The 12,355-nt window shown below is 39.3% G+C and overlaps 1 protein-coding gene across 1 annotated transcript in view; it reads left to right on the top strand.

Annotated features, from left to right (window-relative positions):
* Positions 1 to 2,505, top strand: part of LOC123514320 (aminoacylase-1-like) — an 11,823-nt gene extending 9,318 nt beyond the window's left edge. The window contains 8 exon segments of the mRNA XM_045272147.1: positions 254 to 400; positions 649 to 735; positions 738 to 787; positions 790 to 837; positions 1,179 to 1,331; positions 1,445 to 1,524; positions 1,841 to 1,901; positions 2,048 to 2,505. Coding sequence (XP_045128082.1) covers positions 254 to 400; positions 649 to 735; positions 738 to 787; positions 790 to 837; positions 1,179 to 1,331; positions 1,445 to 1,524; positions 1,841 to 1,901; positions 2,048 to 2,197 — 776 coding nt within the window. The 3' untranslated portion in view covers positions 2,198 to 2,505.
* Positions 2,506 to 12,355: the final 9,850 nt, after the last annotated feature.

Raw genomic sequence — 12,355 nt, 5'->3', positions numbered from 1 at the left:
TATGGCCCAGATGTTCATTCTCTTGCCACAGATGTCATGTATGCTTATCATTTTATCAATATTTTCTCGTTCAATGGAAATTCATGTAGTTTTGTTCTCTTCCTTTTCATTTCAAAATCTTCATCTACACACTATCAATTTTAGTTACAGTTAGTCATGTAGGGCAGAAGATGACCAATCTAATTTTTGGGGCAAAAGAATTGAAACCGTCATGTTATTGTGGACCGGCCTCATAGTTGGGTTTTATTTCTAGACGAGGAGATCGGTGGTGCAAATGGAATGATGTCATTTGTGGAGACAGACTACTTCCGGAAAATGAATGTTGGTCTTGCACTTGATGAGGGATATGCCAGCACTTCAGAGGATTTCCTGGTGTTTTATGGTCAAAGGCATTCTTATCGTACGTATTCTGCAGTACATGTACGTGTACTTATAATTTTGTGATATCATAAGCTTGTATCACCATTAACGTGATCAAAAGCAGTATCCAGTTAATAGTTCTCAATACTTGTCAAATTCAATTCTCCCTTCGCTCTCTCCTTTAACAGTAAGAGTAATGAGGGTGACAAAAAGATTTTGAATAAACTTTGACGAGGTCATATTTTACTTTCATGTTCATTCTCATATAAATGGAATGGAATATTACAGAATTGTATGTGAGGTGTTCTGGCCAGCCTGGCCACGGGTCCCAGTTTTTACCCAACACTGCGGGAGAGAAACTGCATAAAGTGATCAACTCTTCCTTTCCTTCCGTGATAAAGAAGAACGCAGGCTAAAGGAAAACCCAGAGACCTCCACCTTGGAGAAGTCACAACTGTCAACCTTACAATGTTAGAGGTTGCTATTGTACTCTTTTTTATTTTCTTTATTTTATTTTTTTTTTTTTATTATTGATGCACCTCCTCCAAGTATGACAACTATACACCTCATGTCCCGGTCCGATGTATTGTGCCTATTTCAATTTTCTCCATTTCTTGTTTTTGTCAACTCTGGAGCATACTGTCCATGCTCAAGTTTTCTGTTCTTTCCTATAAAGTGGTTGAAAGATGTTACTGAAAGAAATGTATCAATTGCGTGACACTTGTCAGATGTTCAGTAGAGGTAAAAAAGACAACTATAGCCTTTAGACCATCATGCTTTAAGTAAATAGCAGAACACACATTCCTTATGTCCTGCAGGGAGGGATGCAGCTTAACGTGGTACCTGCACAGCTGAGTGTCGGTTTTGACGTGCGTGTCGCGCCGACAGTTGAGCCCGCTGACTTTGAAAGCATGCTGCAAGGCTGGTGCAGGGAAGCAGGGCAAGATGTTGTTTTTGAAATCGATAGCAAGGTGAGAGTAATTCACTTTGAATATTGTTAACTTGCAAACCTGACATGATGATGTTTATATTTAGTTAAAATGTAGATATTGGCATGGTAAATGTTTCCTTTGCAATCTTGCAGGTTGTCTGCAGGGAGTTGTCCTGTGTGGAGGACGGCCAGAGTCCGTGGTGGGATGCTTTTTCTCAAGCCTGCAAGAAAGAGTAAGTGGAATATACCATCGTGTTTATTTTGTTAATATCCATTTTTCCATGTTTTTTATGATCATACAATATTGATACAAGTATATTTACAGGTGAAAATATTTGGTTGTGAATTTGAAAGCTGACATGTCTGCTGTATAACATTGCTCGTCTTCCTATTTCATATGCTGTATTTCTTTACAGTTTATACCATCACAATACCGTCACTGGAATCAATGTTTGTAGTCACTGCATGCACAGTTCACTCAGTAAGACATTTCCTTTACATTAATATCAAGGCAAGGAATTTTGAAGATACATATTGTGATCTTTTCAGAAAAATAACAGTACAAAAGCGAATTTTCCCTGCTGGCACAGATAGCAAGTTCATCAGAAAGGTGAGGAAATACCTAATGCATTCATTGATGCAAAACTCAAAACAGTATTTGAAAAAACGTCATTTGAGATCATTAATTTGCTTATGAAATACGTACTGATTTCTTCAACAAATATCAGTGAGGTGAAGTAATGTTGTTTGGTGCAGCTTGGCATCCCATCCCTTGGGTTCTCTCCAATGAACAACACTGAACGCCTTCTGCACGACAACAATGAACGCCTCAACGAGAAGGTGTTCCTGCGCGGTATCGAGATCTACGCCTCCATCATCAGTGCCCTTGCTAACTGCACGCCATAACCTTTACTTTGCCGTGTGTTGCAGTAGCATGTAAAAGAAAAGTTTATGGTTGATTAATATGCTCTGCAAATACTTGTAAGAAACCTTATTACATCAAAACATCAAATGATTTAACTCTTATTGCGGACACTCACTACCAGAATATTATAATCTCTTATAATGTGTTCTTGTTTGCTAATGTAGTTGTAATAGTCTACAATTAACTATTATATCTGATAAAAAGCCAATTCAAAGAGAAAAGAAAGCAAAATCTTTGGATCTTTTTGTATACTGGCCGGTGGGGCACAAAACAATCGGAAACACCTCCCTTAACCCCTAAAGGGCCGGAGGCGGCTATAGCCGCTTTTCCACGGAAGGGCCGGGGGCGGTTATAGCCGCTTTGCTTTTTTCGCGCTAAATTTACTTACTTTTCGATAATTTTCGATGACCATTCATTGGCAACACTGCCAGAGATATGTTTAGGCTACTGCTTCAGAATCTTGCCCGCTCTCACGATGGACAGGCGTACTGACACGGATTCTGACGCGTCCGATTTCCTGCCAGACCCTGCCGAGCCCAGCACCTCAACGCCTAGACATATTCCCGCCCAAGCTCGACCACGTGCTTCACTTCTTAGCGACAGCAGAATACTACGGGAACTCAATAGAACTGTCTCCTCGTACTTATCAAGTGATCCCGAGGAACTTGAACTAAGTGACGTGAGCATAGAGAATGAAGGTAGTGAAGATACAGATACAAGTACAAATGATTCTGATTTTGCTCAATCAACACCTGAAGCAGCTTCAGAAGAACCTGCACGTCCTTTTACATCTACTGTGAGGACAGTCGCTGTTGATGATGGTGCTACTCCCTCTACCAGCACGGGAGTGGGGATTGCTCCTTTGTCTGCTGCTGTAAATGAAACCCTACATGATAAATAAAATAAAATAAAGGAAAAAAGTCAGTAGTGTACGAAGTGAGTGTAAAAGTACACATACCTAAGTGATGGTATATACTTTTCATATAGTTATTACTGAGTGTAAGAGCAACACGAGAATGAGAAGAGTATGCTACAATGACTCCCAAACCACACATCACAAGACTGTGTTACATAGAGAAAGCTTAGAGTATTGACTATATATAAGAATTAGAGCATGGGGGCATCCGTTTTCATTACGCACTAGTCAAGGCCACACAAGCGAAACGAACGCAGAGCAGGCAAGAGCCTCGCTAACTCCAAAAGTCTCTCCTCTTCAACTCAATATTTCTCCAAAACCACAGCACATAGAAACGTTTTCATGCAATAATTAAAAAGAAGAAGAGTTGATGATGACTATGACGACAAAGTAATTTGTTATTGCATTGTAGTTCAGCAGAATCAAGTGTGTGAATATAGGCTATTTTCGGTGTTTGGTGCTGAGGTGCCGGTCCTGTGGATGTTGTAGATGACACCTTTATTGTTGCATTAAAAAGAAATACAACAAAGGAAGAAAATAGATCTTACCACCCACCCCCTGGGCGTAGACCTAGGGGTATTGTATCACAATTATGTAAATAAAGAGTATACAAAATAATATATAATAATTAATAAATATATATATATATATATATATATATATATATATATATATATATATATATATATATATATATATATATATATATATATATATATATATATATATATATATATATATATATATATATATATATATATATATATATATATATATATATATATATATATATATATATATATATATATATATATATATATATATATATATATATATATATATATATATATATATATATATATATATATATATATATATATATATATATATATATATATATATATATATATATATATATATATATATATATATATATATATATATATATATATATATATATATATATATATATATATATATATATATATATATATATATATATATATATATATATATATATATATATATATATATATATATATATATATATATATATATATATATATATATATATATATATATATATATATATATATATATATATATATATATATATATATATATATATATATATATATATATATATATATATATATATATATATATATATATATATATATATATATATATATATATATATATATATATATATATATATATATATTTTTTTTTTTTTTTTTTTTTTTTTTGCTTGTCGTGTTTTTTGTCTACGAGTCTACAGGAGCTGCCGATCCAAAGGCCTGGCTCCGGAGCAGCCCCGAGCCACCTGTAGCATCAAGATCAAGATCAAGATCACACCTTATGAATAGGGTGAATAGAGAAATGCTAGGTAGAGTCCTAGAAAAGATTGGGTTGAGTGCCAAGATAGTCAACATAGTGCGTAGCATGTATGTTGATACCAGAGCTAAGTACTGTTTAAGAGATATAGAAACAGACTGGGTGAGGAGTGAGAGAGGAGTTAGGCAAGGATGTATTTTGTCACCAACCGTTTTCAGCCTGTACACAGAGGAGTTAACAGCAAGAATGAGAAGGATGAATGCAGGAGTGAGTGTGGGGAATGATAAGATAGGTGTGCTTCTTTATGCAGATGACGTAGTGGTTATGAGTGAGTCAGCAGAGGAGCTGCAAAGTTTGCTGGATGTGGTTGATGGGTATGGAAGAGATTTTGGAGTTAGGTTTAGTAGTGAGAAGAGTAAGGTGATGATTGTGAATAGGTCGGAGGATGAATGTAATGCAGCATGGAGGTTGGGAGAGAATGAGTTGAAGCAGGCACAAGAATACAAGTACTTAGGGATGTGGATGAGTCCGAATGGGTGTGAAAAGTCAAAGAATGAAAAAATAAGCTTGGTGAACCAGTGGGTGGGTCGTTTAGGAAGCGCGGCAAGGATGAGAGCAAGTATGACGTGCTGAGAGAAGTGTGGAAGAGTGTGGCTGTCCCCAGTATAATGTATGGTATGGATGTGATTGCATGGAACGAGAGTGAAATTGACAAGTTAGAAGTGGGGCAGTGTAGAGTAGCTAGGCTGGCACTGAATGCACTGAGGTACACGGCAGTAGAAGCCTTAAGAGGATATGGGATGGAGCTCTTTAGGAAAGACTTATAAAAGCGACACTTAGGTACAAGATTAGGCTTGAGAGAATGGATGATGCAAGAATAGCAAGGAAGGTGTATCTGTGGAGTGAAAGTGGAAGCAAATGGAGGAAAAGGTGTATGAGAATGACAGAGAGGAATGGTCTACAGGTTGGGTGGGCAGTGAGAATGGCTGGGGTGAATCAGAATGAGCTGGAATGGGTCGTGACAAGAGGAGGCAGAGTGGGAACAGAATGGGATGTGAGGAAGTGGAAGAGTGAGATAGACAGAGATGTGAAGAGTATGGGACTGAATGAATGGAGGAATGGGATGGAACGAAAGACTACTCTGGAATGGTACAAGGTGAAAGAGGCCCCGATGTATGAGAGGTGGTACGATGGAAGCCTGGGTGGTGATCTTCTCTTCAGAGCTAGGGCACAGTGTATGGATGTGAATGCAAGGAGTTACAGGTGGTCTGAGTCCCGCAGCAAAGTGTGCCAGATGTGTGACTCGGGAGAGGACGAGACGGTGGAGCATGTGATGCTGGAGTGTGTGAAGTATGCCAGAGACAGGTATGAGATGATGCAAGTGGTGTTGACTGAGTTAGGGCATAATAGGAACGAAAGAGTGGAAAAGACGGGAGGGAGTGGATGGTGGTGCTGCTGGGACTGAGTAGAGAAACGAATGAAAGGATGATTGAGGCGGTGAAGGAGTTTCTGGAGAGAATGTGGCGTGCCAGATGTACAGACGGTTAGAGCAAAGGACCCTGTTTCCTTTTTCTTTTTTTTTTTTCTTTTCTTCTTTTTTTTCTGTGCCTTTTTTTTTTTTTTTTTTTTTTTGTCGTCTACAGAAGCTGCCGATCCAAAGGACCAGCTCAGGAATGATCCCGAGTTGCCTGTAGTATCAAGATCAAGATCAAGATCATCACGTGTCATGGACGTCCAATGACAGCCCATCGTGCCGGTAGTTACTTCATGAGACATCACGGCAAAACCAATCACGGACGTCAGACTGTAAGATGTCCAATGAGAGCCCGCAATGTCGGTAGCTACTTATAATATGGTATTGCATTTGTTTCTATTGGGAAAGGGTGTTGGTGAACCAGTTGCCAAGCTGCTGTCAGTCTCTAACCATGGCCGCCCATTGCTCCGACTGTGATTCGAGGCTTTTGGAGTGTTGTGACTGCTGTCATCATTACACCGGAAACTTAAAGAGACTTGTTTTACTCGTGTGTGCATCACGGGTTGATTTTGCTTCCAAAAATCGTGAGTAATACCAGTTACCAGACATGTTTGTGATGGTTGGAGGGAAGGCCCGAGGGGCTGTGGTGACTGGTGAGCGTTGCTGTATTATTGGTGAGCTGCCTTGCATAGGTATTGTATATAGGCGAAAACTAGGGTAGATTAGATTAGGGTTTGGTCAGTAACCTGTAGGGTCGTGTGTAACTGATTACTTTTTTGGATTAGGTGTTTCCTAATTACTTAGGAGGCAAGTTGTTAGGCAATTACTTATAAGAAATATATATTTGTAATTATGTAAAGATGTAATTATTGATTGATTACTTATTAGCTATATGAATTACTTTGTGTGATTACTTAGTAGATAAGTTATTGGACAATTACTTCATTGATGTCTTGTTTATAGAATTACATATCTGCTTGATTAATTACTCATTAAACAGGTTACTTATACGTAGGACTGACTACATAACATTAACTTGCCTTATCTTACCTTACCTTACCTTACCTTACCTTACCTTACCTTACCTTAACTTATCTTTAATGGTAAATTTATAGTTTAATACAATATCTGCTATCTTTACCATCACCTCCCTATCCCTTCCAACAAGCCTAGGGGCCATTGGGAGATTGGGTTTTTTTTGGTGGAGGAGGCATAGTATATGAGTGATATATTTAAAAAATCTACTAGAATATCCCCATATGTTTGAAAAATTTCCTAGATCTGTTTTAAATCTGTGTAGTATGAAAAATTACTAAGTTTTCTACCTCGTGTTATTCCAAAAGTAGGTACACACTGAAAACATGCATAAATCAAGAAATCCCTGTATAGTAAACTGACAAAACCAATCTTTACAAACCACTTAAACACTATCTCATTCCTATGCACTCTCTCTCTCTCTCTCTCTCTCTCTCTCTCTCTCTCTCTCTCTCTCTCTCTCTCTCTCTCTCTCTCTCTCTCTCTCTCTCTCTCTCTCTCTCTCTCTCTCTCTCTCTCTCTCTCTCTCTCTCTCTCTCTCTCTCTTTCCGAAGATTTGAACACACTCACTTCAAACCAAGTAATAAGCAGAGTTGAGATAAAGTGTGGGGTACACCTTATCTCTGTTGAGATTCACCTGCCAGCAACAGGCACACTGCAATACATGATCACAGTGGTGCTTAAGAACCCAAAGGACTGGGTGTAGCCATGAACTGTGAGAGGGCCAACCTGCTCACCCTTTCATCGAGACTTACCACTGACACCACTAAAGCTTGTGCAGTTCTTAGGAGCATCAAGTAAGAGTAAGGGAGTTAGAAGAATGTATTTAGTTTGTAGATTAGTGGTGGTGGTGGTGGTGTAGGAAGGTTAGTTAGTCTTGGTTGGTGATTGGAGGGAGAAAATTTAGTGACTATGATTGTAGAGAAAGAAATTAGTCTCAGTTGGTGATTGAAGGAAGAAAATTTAGTGACTGTGATTGAAGAGAAAGAAATTAGTCTCAGTTGGTGATTGAAGGAAGAAAATCTAGTGAGTGTTTGGAAATGAGCACAGCATGCCAAAAACAGTTATAATATTAAGTTTAGGTTAGGTTAGTTTAGTTTTAAGATTAGGTTAACTTAGATGAAGTTTATCTTGGTTGAGTTGGTCAGGGGAAGCAAAATAGACCAAATTTTGCATTTGCTGAGAAGGTCTAAGGAGACAAATGGCCATACTTGGCAAACAAAGGACCTCTTGTCAATGTTTACCAGTGAAAGGTGTGAATGGTTGAGAGTACTGGTTAATTCTTGTACTAGAGAGTTGGACAGAATAGAGATGAGAGGAAGAAGAAAGCCTTGTGCAGTGAGGGTGGGGAGGATGGGAGGCATGCAGTTAGAGCAGTTAGCATGAAAATAGTGATAAAAGATAGAAAGAGATGCAATATTCCAGCAGTGAGAAAGAGGCTGAAGACAGTCAGTCAGAGGAGAGGAGTTGATAAGATGAAAACCTTTTGATTCCACCCTATCTAATGAAACTGTGTGAGTGGAACCACCCCATACATGTGAACATACATGGGTGGATAAGACAGATAAGACCCTTGTACAGAGTTAGCCTAAACTCATAGGAACTGTTTAGCAAGAGACAAGATGTGAAGCTTCCAGTTTAGATGATAAGTAAAGGACAGACCAACCATGAATGACAAAGTAAGCTGTCATTCATCTCCCCCAGAAGATAAACTACCCTAATATCTTGTAATCTAACCTAACCTAACTCCCCATAAGGTAATTGTACTATGAATATCCACCCTGTTATTTTCTTGTATCAGGACAGTCACCAACACAAGACACCAACAAACTAATGGTACAATAAAAAGAGAAGGTCACACAAGGTACTGACCATGCCTATTCATGCTACCACTGCCCCTAAATTTCAGCTGTTTTTATCCTAGATTTGTTCTTATTATTTCCTTCTTTATTATCATTTGACACCAAAACATTACAAAGATGACCAAAAGTAGAAGATTCAATGAAAAAATATAACCTGTGATAATTTTACTTTTAATACTCTCTCTCTCTCTCTCTCTCTCTCTCTCTCTCTCTCTCTCTCTCTCTCTCTCTCTCTCTCTCTCTCTCTCTCTCTCTCTCTCTCTCTCTCTCTCTCTCTCTCTCTCTCTCTTCTCTCTCTCTCTCTCTCGTGATGAAGTTTGTGGTGGAGCATGTGAACAAGGATTGAGGATGGCAAGACAGGCTGGGTGGTCTCTGCAGCCAACCTGATAGTATCCACACCACTCCACTCTCTCTTATTTCCACCAAGGGAGGCAGTGCACCACATCTCGCGCAGGTAAGGTCGTGTGTGTGTGTGTGCAGTGAAACAGTTCATGCAATTTTGTAATGAAGAAAAGATGAAATGATTGAATAGTAAGATGTACAGAGTCTCGGTTTTCTGTGAACTTTGTGTCTGTGAAAGATCAAAGTGATCAATCTGTGTGTTATTGAATTCTTTGTGGGGGCATTTATTTGTTAGGCATTGGTGAGTGCAGTTTGTGTGTGTTTGTGAGAGGTGGTGTTTGTCTGTGTAAGGAGAGATGAGTGGCTGACTTGTATTTATTTGTTAGGCATTGGTGAGTGCAGTTTGTGTGTGTTTGTGAGTGGTGTTTGTCTATGTAATGCCAGGTTGACACTTACGACGGTACGACATAAGACCATAGTTAGACCATAGTTAGACGCGTGAGACCTCAGGTCTCACGCGTCTAACCACTAGTCGTACCAAGGTCTAACCAAGGTCTTGCCAAAATTGGTACGACGTCGTACGTCGTAACAGTTCACACCAAGTTTTCTAAAATTCTAGAAAACTTGGTGTGACCCTGTGCGATGGTAAGACGTCTCACCACGTCGTAACATGAAGTCGTACTAGTCTCACACGTCGTACCACAGGTCTCACGCATCTTGGCAAAAGTCCAACTAGTCTTACCAATTTTGAATTTGGTTAGACTCGTGCGACTTTTGCCAAGACGCGTGAGACCTGTGGTACGACGGGTAAGACCTGTAGTTAGACGCATGAGACCTGTGGTACGACGCGTAAGACCTGTAGTTAGATTCGTTAGCTCTGTGGTTAGATGTGTGATACCTGTGGTTAGATGCTTGAGACTATGGTACAACGCGTTGGACGTCTTAATGCAACACGCATTAAATTACCTCACCCATGACCATGGGGTATAAAAGGAGAGGGGTCAACGCTCTGAACTCACTCTACATTTGACCACCACTCGCTCCAGAACTCTCCTGACGTCAGCAAGCAACCACCATGGTACGCAAGCTGAAGAACACCAAGAAGCATCAGTAGCTGGAGGAACGTGTTGAGGCCCCTGTGGATGATGGCCCTGCTGCTGCCCCTGTGGATGTACCTTCCACCCCAATATCGTCGTCACCGGAGGAAGGCCCAAGCACCACCCCTGCTGCACAGGCCAAGAAAAAATACTGGCCCCTGCACAGTGAGATCCAGGACTACTATTTTAATGATGACCAGATCCAGACGCTGATAGACTTCTTGAAGGACAACCCCTGCATATACAACAAGAAAGACAAGGAGTACCACAACAATCAACTCAAGATAGATCTGTGGAAGAAGTGTGCACAGCTGTTCCCTGGCTGCTTTTACCTCCAAGTACAAAAATTCTTTGAGAAGAAGAGGATGGCGTTCGGCAAGATCGAAGCTGCAGAGATGAAGAGTGGGGCAGAGGCCCGAGCAAGGACGGCGAGAGAGCAGGAGATAATGACCACGTGGGGCTTCTTCAGGGGCCACATTTTCCATGCACAAACCACCTCCTCGCAGATCTTCTCTTCGGGCCACGAGTCTTTGGAAGCCAGCGATGCGTCGGGCCTGTCTACCACCTCTATACAACGCTGGAGGAACTTAAAGAAACGCCGCCTGCCTGAAGCTGATCCAACACCACCACCACCACCACAAGCAGCAGCCGTTCATTCCTGGGAGTGTCTTGTGGACCGGATGTTGGAACGAGCCAACATGATGATGTAGCAGCTGCTGCCATCAAATGAAGGTTTGGGGTCCAACCTTGAAGCGTTCTCCAAATATGTTGGTTTCAAGCTCAAAAACATACCACATGAAGACTGGTTATGGTGGAGGTGCAGTTGGTCCTTCAAAAGTATACCCCAAACAGCCGGAAATGTCAGGTGGACCCAACAACAGCGACGACTGAGCAGCCCTTTCTCCAGCAGCAGCAGCAGCAGCAGCAGCAACAACAACAACAACAATATCAACCGCCCCCACTGCCCAGACCTCTGACGCCTGTGTCATGGGTGCCGAGACTGACCACACCACCCGTACTCTACCAATACAGCTGCAGTATGCCATCCCTGCCACATCTGGGCTGTCACCATGGGGACCTCCTCCTGCAAGCACCTTCCAACAACAACAACAACAATATGGACCATACCCGGCGTTTAGCAGCTATTCTACGGCACCATCGACATCTGGTGCACAGACATCATCATCGCCATCTAAAAGAAATGTTCCTGACTTTAATGTACCCCTCACCCCACTGATGAGAGATTTAGATGTCCCCAGCCCCATCAGCTCCCTCAACACTCCTCAGAAGGAACCGGATGACCCCAACACCTCCAAATGAATTACCTAAAATAAATAAAGATGTATTACTTTCTTATTGTAAAATAATAAATAATTCTTCTTTTTATTTTGTTAAATAAATATTGAAAGACAACAGCCTTTGTTTCTTTTATCATTTTTAAATTAAAATATAAAATAGGTTTTTAAGAATTAAAGAAATAATAAGGTAAAGAGAGGAAACCAAAATATAAACAAAAAAATAAGTTTCTTGGTACCTCTCTTTTAAAAATAAGAGAATTGATTCTTTTTAGACAAACTAATAGAAAGGAAACCGAAATAGAGACATAAATAAATAAGTCTCTTGGTTCCTATCTTTCAAAAAAGAGATTACACTGTCTTGGACAAATAAATAGAAAGGATACCAAAATAGAAACAAAAATAAATAAGTTTCTTGGTTCCTTTAATTCCAAATAAGAGACTTAACTCTTTTGACAAATTAATAGAAAGGAAACCAAAATAGAGACATAAATATATAAGAGTCTTGGTTCCTAACTTTTAAATAAGAGATATTAGATTCTGTTAGACTAATTAATAGAGAGGAAACCAGAATAAAAACAAAAATAAATAAGTTTCTTGGTACCTCTCTTTTAAAAATAAGAGAATTGATTCTTTTTAGACAAACTAATAGAGAGGAAACCAAAATAGAGACATAAATATTACAGATATGTATATATATATATATATATATATATATATATATATATATATATATATATATATATATATATATATATATATATATATATATATATATAT

This window comes from Portunus trituberculatus, chromosome 37, assembly GCF_017591435.1.
Source record: "Portunus trituberculatus isolate SZX2019 chromosome 37, ASM1759143v1, whole genome shotgun sequence".
NCBI lineage: Eukaryota > Metazoa > Arthropoda > Malacostraca > Decapoda > Portunidae > Portunus > Portunus trituberculatus.
Note: the sequence above shows the minus strand (reverse complement) of the source record. Positions and strands in the feature narration are given on the sequence as shown.